The following is a 21,142-nucleotide window of genomic DNA, read 5'->3' on the forward strand; positions in this document are numbered from 1 at the left end:
CATGCAACCAAATGGTTTAGAGAGCTCATAATTTGATCCAATGAAAGGTTTTTGATGTTGGCGAACATTAGCTTGCAACTTGCCAACCAATTATAATAACTTGCCAAATCTTTTACTCGGAAACAAGCTTGGAGATCAGCCTACAATGCATCAAAAAGCTAACAAGCAGTGGGGCATTGCCATGGAATGACAATCATCAATGTTCAAAATGAATTTCATTTGTGTGCCATGCCCAATTCAACAAACATGATGTAGACAAGCAATGATTATGTTAAGGAGCTTGCAAAAATGAGCAAGAGTTAATAATTGAGGCATATGGGACCATTTCATAAAACAAGAAACTACAACACTTGAAAACATCTTGTAATGTAGAACACATTTGACTTGAGAATTACGTTTTTCCATGATTCACCTATTTGAAAATTCCACCATGAGTTGAAAACAATTTTTAGCCATCAAACCTAATGTATGAGTTGAATACAAAATCTACCCATGTGCTAAAAATAGATTTATGACATAACTCAAACATGTTAAATTTATGCTTCTATAATTCAACCATGAGCAATAACAAAGATAACACTTCTACATTGCTAACTAGCCTGGAATGGATCTATGCTAAATTGAAATTAAATATGCTTCAAAAAATTTGATGCTCATAATATGTACATCCACATTAGATAATTGGAGCCTAAATATAGTGGGCATTGATGATCATTAAATATACACAATCTAGACTTGACTAGAGTAGGCCTGCTACATATATGATCTTAGTGTTTTTTTTAGTTTATTTCAATCACCCTCAAAATTATATTAATTGAGCTTCTAAGAGGAGCTTCTCATATTACAAGGGAAAAAGAGAAGTTTAATACTAAAATATCAACCTCCATTTAGCATTTGTATTTTTTATAAACTACATTATTCAAGAACTCTGCTTGACGTTTGGTTTGGAGTTGCTACATTTGACCACCCAATTTTAATTGATCCCTATAGATAGCGTATTTTTATACACAGGACTATTGAAACCACTGCATGAGGGTTGATGAATTGTAATTGCTATTACAATCAAGATTTGAACCCATGACCTTTGTCTTCTAGCCCAAATCTTTACCATCCGTGTACCTATGAATCTTGGGGCTACTGGGTTTCCACTATATTATAGCCTGAAACCACACCTAGTTTCAAATGCTCAGAAGAGCTTGATTTTTTTGATTCAGAAAAGGAAATTATCTTGAACTTTATCGTCTCCTTCAATTTACATAAAATGGAAGTCAAAGAAAAACTAAGGTTTTCAAGCAATCTCATTGGAGGATCCAACTTGCCTAGGCACAATGGATATAAGATTTTAAGAGTTCTTGCTAAGATTCGATTCAATCTATTTTCTAAAGCTTGCAATTAATATTTTGTGTGCCTTAATATATTTTAGGTGAGTGTCAATGAAGTAGCTCAGCCTTGTAGTAGATATTAAGGCTAAGAAGGACATAGCTTAGAAAGGGGCTAACAATCAAACTTTGTTGGCAAGGAACATGTTGTAAATCTAACTCTAGACAACTTTGTTAGGATTTGTAGTTGTTTGTCAAATGTCAACACAAGAGCATTAGCTAGATGCAAGCATTTAATCAAAAGTTGTTACACACAATTCTAAAAGCAGCTTGTTTTATTAAAACAGATCTACCTTAAGTGCAACTTGATAGTAGAATGGAGAAAGTATTGTTTTGAAAGAGGCAGCATGCTCTTATCAAATAAAACTTGCACCATATCCTTGGTTAGGTTACAATACATCGGATTTGATAGGCTCTAGCCAAATTAGCTTCCTTGTATGCATCCTTACTAGTTTATACTCATATATGGTGTAATTTCACATGCAAAGACATATTTAAGTCACTATCTATCTTCCGTTGTGCATACCCTCTGTTGGTCGATTTCTAACATGGTATCAGAGCCCAAGTAGGAGGCTCGACTTTGCTGAACACAAGTGTCATAGAGAGGCCATCTATAGAACCTATAGGTCAGAGTTAAATCCTATTTCCATCCTCTACCATGTTCATGGTGCTAATCAAAACATTCGAACAAATCTTTTAGATGTTGTGTTAGTTTGTGCAGTCTATCCAAATTGATAAACACCATTGCTAGTGTGTTATCTACATGATTCTTCTCATGACTCTTATGCAATGTCAAAACTAGTTATCCCAATCAGAATGCAGGGTGGGTAGGATACAAGCAAGATGTGTGGATGAGTCATAAGGGGTGTTTACACAATGCCGAATGCCTGCCCATGTGAGAATTAGGCTAGGCGATGTGTTTACACACTAGGCGAATGGGTGGGTACAAAAATCAAGTACCTATCAAATTGTCAAGGATGAAAACGATATTTGATTGGCAGCTGTAGTCAATGCAAACCAATTGTGAGGGGGGTTGGGCAGAGGGTCCTAGCTGCTTGCCCTCATGGACACTTCCTATTTTGAGGATCGAATCAAGTTCACCCAAGCGGTAGCCATAGTGACCTACGCCCTGTCACGTGTGTGGGCGGGCATTGGTGTGTGATGGACTTGAGAAAACCTTCATCATTTTGGAAAAAGAGATCTCCCACCTATGCCATGTTGAGGTGGGCAGAGGGAGGGACCATTTAGAGAGGGCAAAAGATCTTACTTAGAGGCAAGGGAAGTTGGTGTGAAGGGACTTAGGATGGTGGGACTAATCAAAGGCCAGAGGCCTGACTTTTCCCCCTTCTTGGCCTTTTGTGGATCTGACTCAGGTAATTGCTTGTTGTAGAGCTCAGATCTCAAGCTGCACTACCCAATTTCGCATCCTCCCAAGTCCCTTCCAATGCCTTGATTCAAGTACACAACTTCCTCCCTTCCCATCTCCTCCCTAGCTCATTCTTACAAATTTCATTATTGCAAGTTTCTGAGGTCCTTTGACTTAGAATTCTAGCGTCCTGGTACTTCACTCATCATAGCCTTGATGCAGCTTCTAGCTTTATACACAAGATTGTTGAAACTACTACATGAGGGTTGATGAATTGTAATTGCTATTACAATTGGGATTTGAACCAATGACCTTTCTCTTCTAGCCCAAACCTTGACCATCCATGTACCTATGAATCTTGGGGTTGGTGGGTTTCCACTACATTATAACCTAAAAACACACCTAGTTTCGAATGCTCAGAAGAGCTTGATTTGTTTGATCCAGAAAAGGAAATTATCATGAACTTTATCGTCCCCTTCAATTTACATAAAATGGAAGTCAAAGGAAAACTAAGGTTTTTAAACAATCTCAGTGAAGGATCCAACTTGCCTAGGCAACATGGATATAAGATTTTAGTAGTTAAGATTCGATTCAATCTATTATCTAAAGCTTGCAATTAATATTTTGTATGCCTTAATATATTTTAGGTGAGTGTCAATGAAGCAGCTCAGCCTTGTAGATACTAAGGCTAAGAAGTACATAGCTTGGAAAGGGGCTAGCAATCGAACTTTGTTGGCACGGAATATTTTGTAAATCTAACTCTAGACAACTTTGTTAGGATTTGTAGTTGTTTGTCAAATGTCAACATAAGAGCATTAGCCAGATGCAAGCATTCAATCAAAAGTCATTACACACAATTCTAAAAGCATATTGTCTTATTAAACTAGATCTACCTTAAGTGCAATTTGATAGTAGAACGAAGAAAGTATTGTTTCGAAAGAGGCAACTTGCTCTTATCAAATAAAACTTGCACCATATCCTTGGTTAGGTTACAATACATCGGATTCGATAGGCTCTAGCCAAATTAACTTCCTTATATGTATCCTTACCAATTAATACTCATATATAGTGTCATTTCAGATGCGAAGACATATTTAAGTCACTACCTATAATTCAACACAAGTGTCATAGAGAGGCCATCTATAGAACCTATAGGTTAGAGTTAAATCCTATTTCCATCCTCTATCATGTTCATGGTGCTAATCAAAACATTCGAGCAAATCTTTTAAATGTTGTGTTAGTTTGTCTTGTCTATCCAGATTTATAAACACCATTGCTAGTGAGTTATCTACGTGATTCTTCTCATGACTCTTATGCAATGTCAAAACTAGTTATCCCAATCAAAATGTAGGGTGGGTAGGATACGAGCAAGATGTGTGGATGAGTCATAAGGGGTGTTTACACACACTGCTGAATGCGTGCCCATGTGGGAACTAGGCTAGGCGATGTGTTTACACACTAGGCGAATGGGTGGGTAAAAAAATTAGGTACCAATCAAATTGTAAGGGATGAAAATGATATTTGATTGGCAGCTGCAGTCAAAGCAGACCAATTGTGAGGGATGGGCGGGGGTTGGGCAGAGGGTCCTAGCTGCCCGCCCTCATGGACACCCCCCACTTGGAGGATCGAATCAAGTTCACTCAAGTAGCAGCAACTGTGGTGACCTATGCCCTATCATGTGCGTGGGCGCGCATTAGTGTGTGATGGTAGGCTTGAGAAAACCTTAATCATTTTGGTAAAAGAGATATGCCACCTATGCCATGTTGAGGTAGGACTAGGGAAGGTGGTGTGAAGGGACTTGAGGATGGAGGGACTAAATCAAAGGCCAAAGGCCTGACTTTTCCCCCTTCTTGGCTTTTTGGTGAGGTGATTGTTGCTTGTTGTTGTGGAGCTCAGATCACAAGCTGCACTACCCAATTTTGCATCTTTGCAATGCCTTGATTCAAGTACACAGCTTCCTCCCTTCCCATCTCCCTCCCCATCTCATTCTTACAGATTTGATTATTGTACCTTTCTGGAGTCCTTCGACTTTGAATTCTTTGTTCTTCGTCCTTCACTCATCTTAGAGCCTTGATCGCCTGCCTGCAGCTTCTTGGAGATGGAGCGCGCTTCTGGTTTTGCTTAAGGACGTAGAGTACGATCAATGACTGCACGGAACGCTAAACCCGAGTGGGCGACACGCCGGAGCTCCCAGCTGCGACCAGGAACTCCTTTTGGAATGTGGGAGGAACAACCCATCTGGCAGCTCGAAAGAATAATAATGCTTAGACGAAGAGTATAGGTGATACGTCCCGCTCGTCGTTCGAAAACTTCTAAAAGGAAATGAAGCCTAATGGCGAAAATGATAGTAAGAAGGATGGCAGCTTGAGCCTGGACCGGAGATTTAATCAAACTCTTAGAAGCGTTCAGGGGTGAGTCTCGAAGTTATGCACAGAATTCGCTTTTGCATGTGGGCAGTTGGCGAGAGCTCAATGCACGTTCGTGAATCATTGGCCTTCTTGCCTTTTCAAGCTTTTGTTGTCGAAACGCTCATTATGTCGAGTACACGTTTTTTGGGCTATCTTTTTGCAGAGCCCGTTGTAGTATTGTCCCGCTTATAAATTTAACATTCTGCTTCGAACGATTTAGGTTGCTGAGTGGCCGATCATTTCCGGGCAGAGTTCTACTGAGCAGGAGGACAGAGGCTACAGTTGAAAGCTCCCGGACCTCGGAACCCGCTTCAACATCTGATGGATTCGATGGAGATAATGAAGGAGTCGACGATATAATCGATGGTACAAACTATGTTAAGGTGCAAATACTAATTCATACCATGGTACAAACTATGTTAAGGTGTAAATACTAATTCATACCATGGCAGTTAATGATCTTACTTTGGCTCCTGCTGCTTCGTAAAAGTTATAATTGGGGAGGTTTATGTCTGTTTGAATCGGGATTTCAAACGGCCAATGGACCCTCAGACACCCTCTGTCTTCTTTTCCATCCTGAACACTGATTCCCAAATGAAGCCTGCAGTCTTGTATTTCTCTGTGCCAGTTCCTTGAGATGAGAGACTAGTGTGTTTCAATTGGTAAGATGATTAGCTCAGTTGATGGACTATTTTTTCAGTTCATGGAGTCAGGCAGGTTTCTCTGTCATTGTTTGTTAGTTCTTCCTGGGCAGGTCCGTCAGAAGAACATCAATAATGTATAAAGAATGATCGACACTTAACAATGCTCATGCATGTATTCTATTGCCAAAAGCATTCTTTTAGCCTTTGGGGGATTGGCAGTCTGTCAGTTCAGCTTTCAGAGAGCCATGGCAAGCAGATCAAGGTGCAGCAGGGGAATGTTCCCATGGAAGGGAGATTAGATCTACAGAGACGGAGCAGATTATCCACTGCATTTTATTTATTTTATGGTGTAGGACTGCTGCACTCAAGCAGAACATACTTTGCTCCAAGGACCATATACTAGTGGTTTGCTTCTTTTTTTCAATAAATCTCCATAAAATTCTAAGAACGGCTGATAGCTTTTGCAATGTGCAAATGAAGCATGGTTTCTTTGTGTCATTATACCCCCCCTTTTGAAGCCTCTCTTATGTCATAAGAACATCAGTACACATTGAGTTACGTTCAGGCCATAAGGTCTTCAGTCATAGTGCCCAGAAATGGCGCTTCTGGACACCCAAAAAAGTTCGCCGTTTCCAAAACCAGAAACGGCGTTTCGGACAGGCAATTGTTTTTTTTTTTTTTTTTGGGGGGGGGGGGGGGGGTTGTGCTTTTACGGTGCCTCTGGAATTTATCCAATGAAATGTTTATATAGAGCAACAATGCAAGAGCTTGTAGACACCAATGCTCAGCTATAGAAGCAAAAGTACCAGCGCCACACACACACACCCGCCTCAACCACCGAGTAAGAAGTTAGAACCCCATCGGCGGGTAGGGGAGTTTTTGCTCTCCCTCTCCAGCCTCTCCTCTTGCTCTCCTCTCATCCTACAACCTGCCTCTCAGCCCGCTGCCCCTCCTTCTTGCTCTCCTCTCTAGCATATCCTCCCTGCTCTCCTCAGCCCTTGCCCTCTCCTCTCCTCCTTGCTCTCGTCTCCAACCTCTCCTTCTTGCTCTCCTCTCCTCCTTGCTCTCCTCAGTCGTTGCCCTCTTCTCCGTGCTCTCCTCAGCCCTTGCCCTCTCCTCTCCTCCTTGTTGTCCTCTCAGGCCTTGTTGTATGACATATTTATAATTACATATATAATATATACTTTATTAACCCTAAAAACCGAAACTCCGTTTCCACCGTTTCTTCTGGTGACCGAAACTCCGAAACACCGTTTCCGAAACTCCTGGGAACTATGCTTCATTGGCAATGTTGCCATTGGCTATTGATGACAAACTTAGTGCACAGAGTCTCCTAGATGAACATTTTAATGGATTTAGATAAATGTGAATTAGTTTTAATGAATTTTAATGTTCCTGGATTCATCTAGGTATACATATTTTAATGTATTTAGATAAATGTGAATTAGTTTGAAAGGGCATGATTGTGGTAACTTGTTACACCCTGCCGCATGTACGCCAGTTTATGGTTAGTCAATTATTTGATATAACCTAGGTTAGAGGATAATGTGAAGGGGCATCAAGCCATGAATGGGTAAGCAATCAATCAGTTGTTAATCAATTTTGTTTTTCATTAGCTTCATCCTTGTCTCTCTCGCATCTTGATGTTGCAAATGCGAAGTAAAAAGCATGTATCTTGATTGTCTACCAGATATGCCTCTCCTTAAGATATGCATCTTTATCTTCTACCAATATGTTCTTCTGAAGTTTTGGATAAATTTTCATATCTGTGTGAATTTAGTCTTCGAAATTTGATTCTGCTTATTATTTTTTGTAGTTCATTATTTTACTGTCCAAATTTGTAATCTTCCTTTGAATTGATGCTGGTAGTCAAAATGGCATTGCGAGTTTTTGAAAAGTCCATTTGGAAAAGTGTCTGCGGACTGTGGTGCTGCCATTGTAAACCCCGGACACCTACTTATTATAAACTTAGATGGCTATAAATCATAACAAAAGATGAATAGGTACCCATCATGTCTTATCTGCAGTAGGAGGGTGATTTGAAAAGATGCTTATTTAGTGCTTGTGGTCAAAGGACAATCAACATGTAGAAGAGGAGCTAGCCAGGCATGAGGAGGACTATCTTTTGAGTGCAGCTGATTAATGTAAGAAACCTCTCCTAGAGTATAGAGAGGCAAAGTTATTAAGTGGGCAGGCTCAAGGTTGTATGCCCTTGTAAGATGGTTTGATTATGTGTTTTATACGATTCCCCCCACCAAAAATGCATGGGGGCTCATGGGACATTTATAATTAGATCTTTATTATATTATTTAGGGAAGTATCGGAGTTGAAGTTTTGAATATCTAACTATCCTGTAGCACATTTGAAACTGATGATTTTACTACTCTTTGGATTGATGCAGTGTCTCATCTTTATTTTTGTTCCCATGTATAGGTAGAAAATGCTGGATCTGACACAAGTGAGTCATCATTAGAAAGGACGGCATCTTCAGCTTGTTCAGTATCTGAAAATGCTAGCAAGAGCAGTTCATCTAATCAGTCTTTAAGGCTCTCTTCTGGTGGGAGAGCTACAGACAGTGCACGTATTGCAAAGTTTAAAAAAGAACTGTCGGCTCCAATAGTTGATCTTGGTAAACATTTATACCTGGTAATACTTTAATTTTCTGAAATAGATTTTTGTGATTTGAACAATTTTTGAAAGAGAAAGCTCAGTGCCATTTCCTTATTTAAAAAATATAACCTCTAGGTGGTGATATGCTTCTAGATCCCGATCCATAACACAGTTGGCTGTAGAGGCTATGGCTGACTGTCCATTGCTAGGACTGGCGGTGGATGAAGGGAAAAGATCCCACAAGATGACTGGATATGGAGGGGCTGAAGGGCTGGAAAGGATGCTGGGAGGGGAACGGAGTTGTGCTGGCTGATGCTGAGGGCTGAATGCTGGAACTGTTACTGCTAAAGGGCTGCAGGGCTGGAGCTTTTGATGATGGGGTAGGAATTGCTGGAGCTGTGGATGAATAGAATGAGGCTTCTGAGGGCTTTTGTCGGTTGGGGCAGGTCAATGCTTGGCATCAAGGATGTCAGCCAAAAGTCAAATTTGACAAAAGAAGTCATCTCTATATTTTGACCTGGTTGGTCCTCTGCTGCTTTTGCAACGCCAATTGATGCTGTTGCTGTCCAAATCTGGGTGCTGCCGCTCCAAATATGCATGATTCTTCTTTGCATGGCTCTAGATCTGCATATGGCTGAGGCTGCTCTGCTTCTGGGCTGTATGGCAGCCCTTGTAGTACCCTTGATTGGAGGAAGTAAAGGTAGATGTCCATGGGCTTGTAGCATGACTATGACACTGCTGCTCGGTGTGCGATGAGATCTGAGCCCAGCAGTACCAATTCTTCCAAGGGCAGATGATCTTTTCAAGGGCTTGTTTCAGCACCCGAGCAGATGATTGTATCAGCTACTCTTGTTGGTTGAGTCTATGGGTTTTGCATCAGGCAGTATAGCCATATTTTGAGTTTTCAGCATCTCATTTGTCTCTACCTATTACCTCCTATGGCACAGATATTATTTTCCCTGATAGAGCATGCGAACATTAATATCTACTATGTAGCTACTAGCCACTTGATGCAAGATAAAGTTTCAATAAAGATTCTGATATGGCATGTGCCTGGATGCAATTATCTTTTTGTTTTTGTTTTTTTCTAACTATCAAATTCTGGGGCTAGATCAAATCTTGAATTGGTGAATTGTAGATGGTCTTATGTATTCTGCATGAAAATTGTTTCAGCCTTTTATCTTTTCATTTTCAATGTAGAAATTTGGACTTTAGAACAACAAAAATGTGAATTGGTACAATCGGATATGTTCTAGTCTTACGAAGGTATATTCTATCTTCTTATACTGCTAAGTCATTCAAAGTGTGTGAACCTCTGTTTCATCTTTTTAGATTCCTTGAGAGAGCTTGCATGGAGTGGCGTTCCATCAGACATGAGACCAGTGGTTTGGCGACTCTTGCTTGTAAGTTTGAAAGATTTCAAGCACTAAAATATGCTTTGGGATGCTTGCATGAGGTGTCTACTTGCCCTCCTGTGTATATGGCCTTGATGCTTGCAATATTTGCCACCAAGAACCTAAGGCATCCTTTTTATGTATTTGCTAATTCTCACTTAGTTTTTTCAAGTGAAACTGTGATGTTATGTTTTCTGCAGGGTTATGCACCACCCAATTCAGACAGGAGAGAAATTGTTCTCATGAGAAAGCGTCTTGAATATGTTGATTGTGTCTCCCAGTATTATGCCATTCCTGATGCAGATAGAACAGAAGAGGAACTACACACCCTCCGACAGGTACCTTTGAAATAATTGTCTACCTGCTCTCAATTTGATTCCCCCTACAATCATCCCTCTGTCTTCAGATGTCCTTTCCTGTTGAATGCTGCTTACACAGTTTTGTACTCATGGACAGATATCTGTGGATTGTCCAAGAACAGTGCCTGATGTTGCTTTCTTTCATCAACCGCTGATACAAACTTGTTTAGAGCGCATTTTATATATCTGGTTGGTTACTTACTGCCTATTGATCAGTTTTTCATTTCTTTCAATGTGCTGATTGCTATCTGATCTACCTTGGTGACTGAAGTACAATGACAAGCTGTGAAGGTTGCAACGAACCTTTCTTTTAGTGTCACAAGGATTGACTTGTACATACTTTTTGAATTCAGGGCTATCCGCCATCCAGCTAGTGGATATGTTCAAGGTGTCAATGATCTGGCCACACCATTTTTGGTGGTTTTTTTGTCAGAATACATGGAAGGGGAAATGGAAGATTGGATAGTATCCAAAATGTCACCAGCAAAACTATCTAATGTAGAAGCAGATTGCTACTGGTGTCTCTCCAAATTACTAGATGGTATTCAAGATCATTACACATTTGCACAACCAGGCATTCAACGCCTAGTTTTTAAACTGAAGGAGCTGGTGCGACGCATTGATGGTCTGTATTGGCACCACCTCGAACCCTTCCTCCTTTTCAATAAAAGATATACCTTCTCCATGTCACAGCTGAGTCTGCCCTTCACATCCAGAGTGCTGACAGAAACTCAGTATGAAGACCTTTGTGTAAATGCTTAAGTATGTGTGGGTTTGTGGATATATATGTGTGAGAGCATATGTTTATACTATGGCCTATACCGGAATTTCATAGTTGCTCCCTGCTATGCATGATGGAGTTGACTATCGTGAGATGGAAACTCCACTATGGGTTGTGATCTAAGAGGATGAGTTTGGGCATGTTCCTGGATTCATCTAGATATGTCTCCACTAGTCATCTTCAGAACGAGCTTGTTTGTATATTGGTTTGAATTATGTGTAGGTTGTTATCCTTTATCTTTATATAAATACAAAAAAAAAACACTTTAAAAAAATAACAATACGTGCAATTTGCAGGCTTAATGGGAATAAAGTGCAGCATGGGACATTGGCTTCCTTGAATTAAACTTTAGGGAAGTAAGAATGTCTCTGTTTTGGATTGGAGCAAATGAGCATTTATAAAATTAAGAGGAAATCTGGCTGCAAGCCAATGGCTCAGTCTAAATTCAAATACAGAAAGCTTGTAATATGAAAGTCTTCTAATATATAATGGGGCAACCATTCCTCACTGGTGAAAAGAATTAAATAGATTTTCACAGCTTCACAGAACTTGAAATGCTTGTGTTTGGCCTATATTTGCTCGTTTTATTAAAAGTCCCGATTGTAAGTTGGATATATTATTATGAAGGTATATAGTATATATTTGGACCATGGACAAGAGGGAGCTATTATTTCATATATACCACTAAAGAATTTGGTGGACTGTGGGTCAACTGCAATTTTAAATAGCCTGTAATGGACAATTAAATACATTCAAATCAAGGCTTCATTGTCCAAAGTTTGTGTGATTTGTGGTGATTATGTGCTAGATGACTTGACGTTTTCTCACATTAATGGATGTTAGAAATGGACCAACAGAGGGTATGCACAGCAGAAGACTGATAGAATAGCCTAGGAGCTCACAGTGTGGTGTGTGGTGTGGAATCACAGACTTCTTAACTTAATGTGCATAACATAGATGTGCAGACTCATCAGTAGACAATGAACCAGCCAGATATAGAAGACACCAAAATAATATATTTCTGTCCAAAGCTATGGACACAACACAAAAGAGAGAGATCTAGAGTCCCACCAATGGTGTGGTCCTCTGATCTTACCACAAGGTCCTCCTCCTATCTGCCGGCTATCTCTAGACTCGAGCCTGCGTGCTCCATCTCTAGTGTAAGACTTTCGGTCCAGATCACAACACCTTGCTGCCCTGAGAGACAGCCAAGTTCAGCCATTGAGAGCTCAGTCTGCAGCACACCTACTCTCTTTCACCTCCAGGATGAGGCCCAAGGAAGTGTCTTCTGGCTGCTCCTGTCTGCTGCCTTTTCTGCTGAACCGTTGGATGAATTGTGAGGGCACAATGGCCCTTTTTATAGCCCCCAAGGGGCTGGAAATCCCACCGACCAGCATCCTCTTCCTGGCCGACTTTCTGCCGCTCCCTTGGCTGACTTTATGCAGGCAGCCCTATATAAGGGCCCTTTGCTGGCCCTCTTGTACTGCTGCCAGGCCCCAAGGGCAGCCCCCACCCTTGGGCACATCTATGGCCAGGTGGCTGGCCAACCATAGCCTCCACCTCTGCCCCTTTTTCTGTGCTTATGGCAGGCTTTGTTGCAGGCCATACACCTGCCCACAGCCCCCCCCAAACAGCTTGTGAACAGTCCGTACTGCCACATGTCACTGCACTTTTGTTTTAGGCTGGAGATGCTGCGCAGATCTGCTCTGTCCTGTCCTTGACATTCTCCTGGCCATTCTCTGCCAGATCTGCCCTCCAGGCAAACTTCCTTCTGCCAGGTACTCTCCTCTCTTTTGATGTGAGGTGCTGCCCATGTGGCAGCCCCCACTCTTTCTTTTCTCTGGGCATCTTCTGCCCTAGGTCTCCCTCCCCCACGCTCTCCTCATATGGGGGCTTACAGATGGGGAGGTGACCTTTCCATCAATGGAGTCATGGACTGTTGCATAGATAGAATTGTTCTGATGATCTTATAAGGAAACGTTTCCCCTTTTCTATAGCTTTTCTGCTTTCTCTGTCATACACACAAACGACTATTTGGTATGTCCGTAAGCTTTCAAAAGACTAGGTTTTAATATCACAATATGAGACTGAACTGTAGTTTGTTATTTTGATCTAAATTAAGAGTTTTACTGTTGATGCCAGAACCTGTGGCCAAACATATGGAGCTGCAGGGGCTCGAGTTTTTGCAGTTTGCATTTCGATGGGTTAACTGTCTGTTGATCCGTGAGGTAAGATGTTTTATCAGGCTTCAAATGAATGTGGCTGAGTCCCACTCAATTTCTTGTTTTGGATCCCTTTGTGACAAGAAGTGACTAAATACAGTTAAACTCATGTAACTAAAAGACTCAGACACAGGAACTTGAGTATTACTCATGAAGTCATGGGGTCTGGTAAAGCCGCAGAGGGTGTCATGGAAGAAAATTTACTGTTAAGCCAAACACAAAAAGTCTTTATGTTTTTTGGTACTAGCTTTCTCTTTGTGGATCCTTAAATTTGCAGGCAGAAATTAGAGAATGATTCGACTTCAAACCTGGATTGCAGATTCCATTTCTTCTGGTGACTCGGTTGTGGGACACTTACTTAGCTGAAGGAGACAAGTTTCCTGATTTTCTTGTATATGCCTGTGCCAGCTTTCTGTTGACGGTAAGCCCAGCAGTTTTCAATGATGGAGGGGTTGGGTTGATTAGCACCTTCAGTCAACATATGTTTGAGCTCTCTCTCTCTCTCTCTCTCTCTCTCTCTTTTTCTCTCTCAAAATAAGAAACTGTAATTTGTGACCTTTTCTTCCCACATATGACGGTAATTAAACTGTCTTTGCATGGGGTCCACATGTTTCTCTTTGCTCTCACTAGAGATTGTAAGGTGTCTTTAGATTGAATTGAATTGTGTTATCTGAACCACTGTGAAAGTGTGCTTGGTAGGGTCAGCTATGGTGATATGGGAGGCTATACTCTGGAAGGTTTATTTGATGAACTTATTTATAGGATAGAAAAAGTGCACCCAAATCTGGAAGAATCATAGAGAACATGGAGTTGGGATCTTGATTAGTTTGGGAAGATGTCTTTGGGCAAATACAAGAATAAGGATGCCCTATCATAATCGCACTAAAAATTTGTTATTTTGGAGCTATTGTACCACCAACCAGCGGGCAATCATGGCTTAGGTCTTTTAAGGCTGCAGTGTCATTTTTTGGTCCTTATAAAGTCTTTGTCTGTCTATGTCTCTGGGTTATTGAGAACAACCTTTTATAGATATGTGAAGGTGGGATTGCTTTCATGTCTGTTCTTGTCATGGTTTGCAGTGGACGGAACAGTTGCAACGGCTTGATTTCCAGGAGATGGTGCTCTTTCTGCAGCACCTTCCAACTCGAAGATGGACACATAAAGAGCTCGAGATGGTTCTCTCTCGTGCATTCATGTGGCGTGTGATGTTTGATCGGTCTCCCAGTCACCTCAACTCTAATTGAGGCAGTCTTTGCATGCAACCAGTCCGTGAAGTTAGTGATTCCTGTTTCATATTACTCGTGTTCGTGCATTGTATCCTACTTCTATGTAGTTGGTCAATGTTGAGTTGTCAGGGAGAGGCTGAGCTCCATTATTGTGGTGATACAGATATATTTCCATATTGTTCAACTGCAAAACTGTAAAGGAAAGCCTGTTTGACATGCACCTTCCATGGCTTTACTCCAAATGTGTGTATGAGTATTGGGCTTTTGAATTGCATATCTAAGTTCATATTTTTGATGATTTTTTATGTCTTTCAGTCAAATATGATGGAGATACGCATTCATATGTTCAGCTATTTATAATGGTTGGTGGGAAGCTTTAAAGGTTGAATGTGTAACCTGATGAGACTTACCATTGTACCATGTGTCTTGCTTTTCCATTTGCCTCCGTTGACATTCATCCTTTCCCACACATTTATATCTATGTTCTAGCAGATGCTGTAGCTTAAGTGAGTTTGTAAGAGCACACAATTTTCCTTTTTCTAATGTGGCAAAGGAAGCTAGCAAATTGTTTTCATCTTCAGGAGGCTGTCTGAAGCAGCATGTGGGGAACCTTGTGTCGGTGCTGTTTTCTGCTCCATTTGTGCAGCAGTATCATTTGAAAGTGAGTGTGTGCAATTATACTCGTGATGGGTTGATGGGATGCATGAATGTGTTTGTAATGTATGATTCTATTTCCAGGAAGGGCCAATCACAGCTTCCTTTATTTTTACTTTTCTCCTGCCACTTCTGTTCTTGCACCTTTCCTTGGGCTATGCATTCAGCTTCCTCGTGTTTCTTACTTTGTTCTTTCTTTGGCAACGAGAGTTTACGCACTTGCTCAAGCTTCTCATGCTAGAGTCTGCTCCATCATCTTAAGCATTTTTTGCTGTATTTTGTGGAGTTTGCAGCGTCATGGTCTTGAATATTTGGGCCAAAGCGTCAAATAGATGTCGAACCTCCTGGATTCTTGGGTGAGGTAAGAAATTTTATTGATTTGCGGAGGAAACCCTAGTGTAAGAATTCTTGTGTGCTCTCATACTGTAGCTTAGTACCGTGAATTGATACTAATTTGACATGCATTATACCTACAACTAATTGCTCGATGAATGCTCGTGTCTTATCTACTAGTAGTAGTGGAAGATTGCATGTGCCTGCATAACAAAAAGAGATTGACAAAAAAGAGACATCAAGCTCAATTGCAACTGCTACCCATCTACCCCACAGCTCTCTTAGATTCCATGGGCATGAATCAAGGATATGAAGCCATACATTTTACGAGCCCCATTACTACTTGGAGCATGTGGGATAATACTCGGCTTCAATGTTGTCTTATTGTGGACAGTGTCGCTGACACTTTGCTGTGAGAGCCCAAGCTGGGGCCCACTACTGCACGCTTGCGTGCTTCTGAAGCCATTGACGTGCTCTCTTTATAATCGGGAAAGATCTGCTAGTAGTCTGCCTTGTAGTTATCTTTTACTGCCATTTGGCTGTGGAATGATTAACCCGCATAATCTGTACATGATGCTCCCCTCCCCATGGGCAGCCAATGTGAGTCTAAATGGGCTGCTGCCTTGAGGGTAGCCCTTGGGTTGCTAGTTGTGCCATGTCATATCCTTCATAGGTACGTTTGAGATTCAGACGGATTCCAAAGATAGGTGATAGCTTGAGGTGCATAAAGTGAAGCATACTTGTAAATGTTTTTTCTATCATAGTGGGCTATTTGAACATAATTGGTCAAAGGTCATGGTTAGAATCCCAAGGTCTCATAGTCTAATTTAAGGGAAATTAGGTGGAAACCTAATCACAAATGGCATACTTGACAAGAAAAAACAAAGGCGAGGTAGTGTTGGTATGGGGTAGTTGAGATCACTTGTAAATTATTTGCATGTGGTGTTCGGTGTTGAAGAAACACATTAGGCATATAGTGAATGTAGGCAAAGTTCATGTTGGTTAGGATATGCACTGGATACTCTAATACAAGGGAAATTGGTTGGGCAGTACCTTGGGGGTTGCTAGTCGTAGATGGCATAGTGTCTTTGAGAAAGGAATAGAGGTAGGTGATGCTAGAAATATGCTCTTGAGAATGTGTAGTCCAATTGTGGTGGCAGGAGTTGAAGAAATGCTTGTTTGATGCACTTATCACTGGTGTTGTATGGGGCTAAGGTTTGGCAAGGCAACCTCTCATAGAATGAAATACAAAAGATTGAGAAACACTTCTTGGGTTTGTCTACCAATCCATACTCCATCCTTTTCATGGAATGGGAATCTTCCCTATGAAACTTCATGCAATGGAGATGGTAATTAGGTATGCTTGTAAGGTGTAGAGCATGCCAATGGATGTACTTCCTTTCTTGTTTTGGGAAGCCAGTTGCACTAAGAAACAAATGGTTAAGAGCAAAGTTTTGTGATTAGGGTGGGTGGAGTATACCAAACATTGGCATTGTCACTCTTGGGGAGACATTGGGTGGATGTAAAAGCATGCTCGGTAAGTAAGTTTAATGGGCTTGTACAAAAGTATAGATTCCATATGCAACATATAAGTGCATCATACAAGGCTTTTTCTTTGGCTCCAAATGATGTCATCTTTGCTTGGGTTGGTACCCAAGAACACAAAAATAGGGATGGCCTTGGTTTAAACAAGTGATACCACTTGAGATATGAGACATGCCTTAGCATGTAGAGGGATGAGAGTGGATATCCTAGGAAGAATGACTTTGTTTATGTGTAGTCAAGTATTAGTTGAGAGTGTATTCTTTATGAGTCAATGGAGTGCCACAACATTATTGTCCATTCCTCAATCAATCAGAACATGCAAATGCTTTAGTTGCCTACATTGCTAGACCATGCTGTGAGACAACTCCTTTATCAACTTAATCGTGTCAATGCATTTTTGTGATGTGGTAATACTAGGGTTGTTTACTACATCACAATCACTTTGTGCTACCATTGTCGTCACACCTCTCTCTCTCTCTCTCATAGCCACTCAGCTCCCGCTTAGTTGCTTCCTTGTAGCTCTCTCATAGCCACTCGACATGCCCCCTCATAGCCACTCAGCCCACTCCCTACTTCCCTCATAGCTCGTTAGCTGCTCAGCCCACTGTCTCTCGCCTCATAGCCACATGCATCGTTGCTTCAAAGTAGTACAACATCGTGGCTAGTTCATTTGAAGAGGTTTCCATAGTTTAGCCGCTCTGCTCTTTACTTTACCTCAGTTTACCTTAGTTCAATAGTTCAAGGTTTAGTTCAGTCCACTCCTCCTTAATCCCGAGTTGGGATGAAACCCTAGCCCAACGCGGGGGTTAGTTTGAAACAAGGGGTTGCCCAATCCACACAGGTCAACATGGAATTTCCCAAGGTTAAGACCTTTGCCTTGACTATAGCCAGCAAGGTCTCTTACTCGACCATTGTTGCCCTCCCATCGCCTTTCCCCTATACAAAGATTCGAAAGTGGAGGATCATTTCTGACCTGTAGGACCATATCTATTACCTATAGTAGGAAATACAAGAGCTTAAGCTCCAACTTGCAGCTCTTGGAAGGAAGGTAAAGAACATGGAGAGCAGTGGAAAACAAGAAATTGTGGCAAAAGTACTACACAAATGCATCGTATATCCACTAGCAACAAAATTGGTCTCCATGGTTAAGGAGATGATCACTAATCACATAAGTTCTATTAAAGAAGAGATGATTACTATAGCATCAAAGTAAAAGAACTTGATTTATATGGAAGTAAAAGAGCAGGAATCTGAAATGAAAAATAGGATGATCTTACGCATTGGGGATTTGAAACATGGTTGCCTTCACGATGATGAGGAGAAAGACATAGATGATATAATGTATGCCGTAAGTGGGAAGTTCTGAAAGTTCAATGGGATGTAAATGATACATGCAATGTGAATCAAAATTTCACACAAGCACAGGTCTACTTCAGAGGGAGGAGTGCAAGAGTTAAGATCCTTGGACAAACACATAAAGTAAAGGTACAAAGATGTGGATATCCGAGGACCTCACCCGATCTAACTCAAACAAAGAAAAAGGTTAAGAAAGTACGCAAAGTGGGAAAATGGGTTGTTTATCGAGATGTTAGAGACTGTAAATCCAAACCCAAAGATTCTCAAACTTAAACCGACGTTATAAAGGCCACCTTATAGTAGTATTATGCGCTATAATAACTTGGAAGGAGTTGGCTTTGTGCACTCCCCTCGACTCTCTGGTTATCCAGATGTAGTAAGCCACTTTTTGGTTCTTTGTACTTTGTCTCATTGATCTGTTTAGTCTCTCTCTCTCTCTCTCTCTCTCTCTCTCTCTCGCTCTCGCTCGATTAGCCCCAAAGTCCAAAGTTCCCCCACCTTGGGTTGGGTCGAACCCCTGGCCCAACATGGGGGTTAGTTGCAACATTGGGGTATTGATATTTACACCAGCCAATATGGGATGCCCCAAGATGACATCGTTTGCTACCTCAATTCCAGTAAGCAAGCCCTCATATTGAAAAATTGAAACCTTATTGAGACCCACTCCTTATGTGAAGATCGATTTAAAAGAGTGGATCATCTCAGACCCACACGAACATATCAATTACCTGGAGCAAGAAATTAGAGAGCTCAAGCTTAGCATGCAGGCCTTGGGAGGTAGGCTAAAGCTTATGACAACTTAGGATTGGTATTCACATGAATGGCCTGATGTTGCTGCCTTGAATGCTACCACCAATCGTAAGATCACAACTTGTGTTCTTCGCTTCAATGGCAATGATTCAAATGTGTGCATCTGCAACCGCTTCCTACTGCTACTTTGCAAGGAGTCTTCTTTCTTAGGTTATTTGAGAGATTATTCCACCCAAAAGAGAGATTATTCCACTCCAAGAAAGGCCTCTCATCTTTTAGTCCAAGAAGCGAAAAAAGAAACAATGGAAAGGAAGGGAAATGGGCCCTTCCACCCTCCATAAATTGAAGGAAAAATAAAAATAAAAGCAAAGCATCATGGCACTAAAAGGAAGAGAAGCAACAACAAAATTACCAACTCCAAGAATCATTCAAAGGAGAGATCGATGACATCAACAACTGCTGGTTTGCATATAGATAGTGCGGCTGTGCAGAAGGTAGCCACCATAGCTTTAGCCTTAACATTTTCCCCTTCACCTTAGCAACTTCATCCTCAACTTCAACTTCAACATTATCAACATTCACATCGTTATCATCACCATCCTCCTCGTCACCACCTTATCAACATTGATATTGGAGTTGGCATCAGTGATGGCCTTGACATGCCCTTCTAGACCAACTGCCACCGTACCCCCTTATTTCTCCTCAATCTTATTACCCCTACCCCTCTTCACTCGGGCTGACCTCCACTACCTCCCAGATGAACTTGAAAAGAATGATTCCATAATACTGAGACAAGGTACTCGCATACTTTTCTTGAGGGACATTTTCGAGGTGATTTATTAGATGCTCCTTGATTCTTCTTGAATTCCTTTTAGACATTGTCTTCTTTGGGTCACACTTGCTAGAGAAGAATTGATTATTGTCAATTTTTAGTGCCACATCGATGGTGTCCTTTCGAGTTACAAGGCAAGTGTGTACAACCCATGATAGCATTGTGCAACGCAAGAGCACGTTGATGGCATCTTCATAAGGATAATTTGCACAATGAAAACACAATCCCCACAACCAAGCCTCTAACCTAGGGCCAGGAGTCTAGAAAGCATGCATGTGCTTTCTTTAGTAGGTGTAAGAGACAAATGTGTCAAATTTAATGATTGCATCAAAACATCTTGTTAAACAAAAAGGATGTTATTATCCAGGTTTTGCACACAAGTGTATCTTGTTTATAGAGCAATGAATTCTTGTTGATTTAGAGAATACTTCATGAGAAAAATTTCCCTAGTACCATAGGAGAATTCTCAGCCTTCTAGTTAGCAATATTGAATTATTCTACCAGCACATCTTTATTATGACCTTAAGATACCTGGTTTATTCCACAATACTTATATCTAAAGATAATAATGAAGTGTGTCATCTCGATGGTGATTCACGTGTTGTGGGGATGTTGAAGAGATTCCAATGGAGCCTCCACTCCAAGCTACTCCTTGTGAGAGCAATGCAAGGCACGAGCCATGCGCATGTGCGGCTCTCGGATTATTGCAATGTGTTTCCACAAGAGAAAGAGGGAAGGGGGAGAGGGGAGAAGAGAGGGGAGAAGGGGAAGGGAAGAGGAGAGTGAAGGGGGATGGAGTGGCAAACACAAGGGCACTACAAGAGAAACAAGGGAACACCCAAAGATACTCTTGGAAGAGAAGAGGGAGCTTTTATTCCAACTTGTGCAATCAACAATGAAGACCAAAGTAAACCATTTGGCCTTTCTACAAGTCACCTTTTGAAGGGAGGGCCAACCCTTTTCCTTTTAGCACTCTCCCTTTCTTTACATTAAAAGGCTCTTGGGCCCCTAGGGTGCTAAGGCATATTGCTAACCTTTCCATCTCTCCCTACTACTAGTGGAAATAATGCTTGTGTTAACCATATAAGAGCGCTTGGGACAAGCTTGGCATTAGGAGGTGCTCCTAACCGGTTCCCAAATAGCGCTTGTGTTAGCCTTGTGCCTCCAAGCCCTAAGCTATTTGGGGCTCAAATCCCTTATACGAGGGTCAAAAAGTAGAGTGGCGAGGCTTGACTCCCGCAAGACACTTAACCGTCCGCCGCTTGCAGCTGAAACCTACAATC

At 41.3% G+C, this 21,142-nt stretch overlaps 1 protein-coding gene across 2 annotated transcripts; it reads left to right on the forward strand.

Annotated features, from left to right (window-relative positions):
* The first annotated feature begins 4,571 nt into the window (after positions 1–4,571).
* Positions 4,572–14,687, forward strand: LOC147884638 (Ypt/Rab-GAP domain of gyp1p superfamily protein). 2 transcript variants are annotated; one of them, XM_087397466.1, is made up of 11 exons: positions 4,572–4,691; positions 4,834–5,156; positions 5,374–5,536; positions 8,231–8,426; positions 9,740–9,810; positions 10,002–10,139; positions 10,258–10,349; positions 10,514–10,785; positions 13,084–13,169; positions 13,483–13,584; positions 14,243–14,687. In XM_087397466.1, the coding sequence occupies exons 2-11, from the start codon at positions 5,068–5,070 to the stop codon at positions 14,405–14,407; spliced, it is 1,374 nt and encodes a 457-aa protein (XP_087253592.1). In that variant the 5' UTR covers positions 4,572–4,691; positions 4,834–5,067; the 3' UTR covers positions 14,408–14,687. The 2 variants fall into 2 exon arrangements, with proteins under 2 accessions (XP_087253592.1, XP_087253593.1); XM_087397467.1 differs by lacking the exon at positions 14,243–14,687 and adding an exon at positions 13,926–14,166.
* The last annotated feature ends 6,455 nt before the right edge of the window (positions 14,688–21,142 follow it).

Source organism: Dipteris shenzhenensis, chromosome 26 (genome assembly GCF_047967505.1).
Source record: "Dipteris shenzhenensis isolate YYH24624 ecotype China chromosome 26, Dip_SZ_1.0, whole genome shotgun sequence".
Classification (NCBI taxonomy): Eukaryota; Viridiplantae; Streptophyta; class Polypodiopsida; order Gleicheniales; family Dipteridaceae; genus Dipteris; species Dipteris shenzhenensis.

What these genes read in the sequence shown, in the direction of transcription:
- LOC147884638 (XM_087397466.1), top strand. Translation starts at nt 5,068, where the DNA reads ATGAAGCCTAATGGCGAAAATGATAGTAAGAAGGATGGCAGCTTGAGC. An exon ending in ACTCTTAGAAGCGTTCAGGG is followed by an intron (nt 5,157 to 5,373) that starts GTGAGTCTCGAA and finishes CGAACGATTTAG; the next exon opens with GTTGCTGAGTGGCCGATCAT. An exon ending in GAGCGCATTTTATATATCTG is followed by an intron (nt 10,350 to 10,513) that starts GTTGGTTACTTA and finishes TTTTGAATTCAG; the next exon opens with GGCTATCCGCCATCCAGCTA.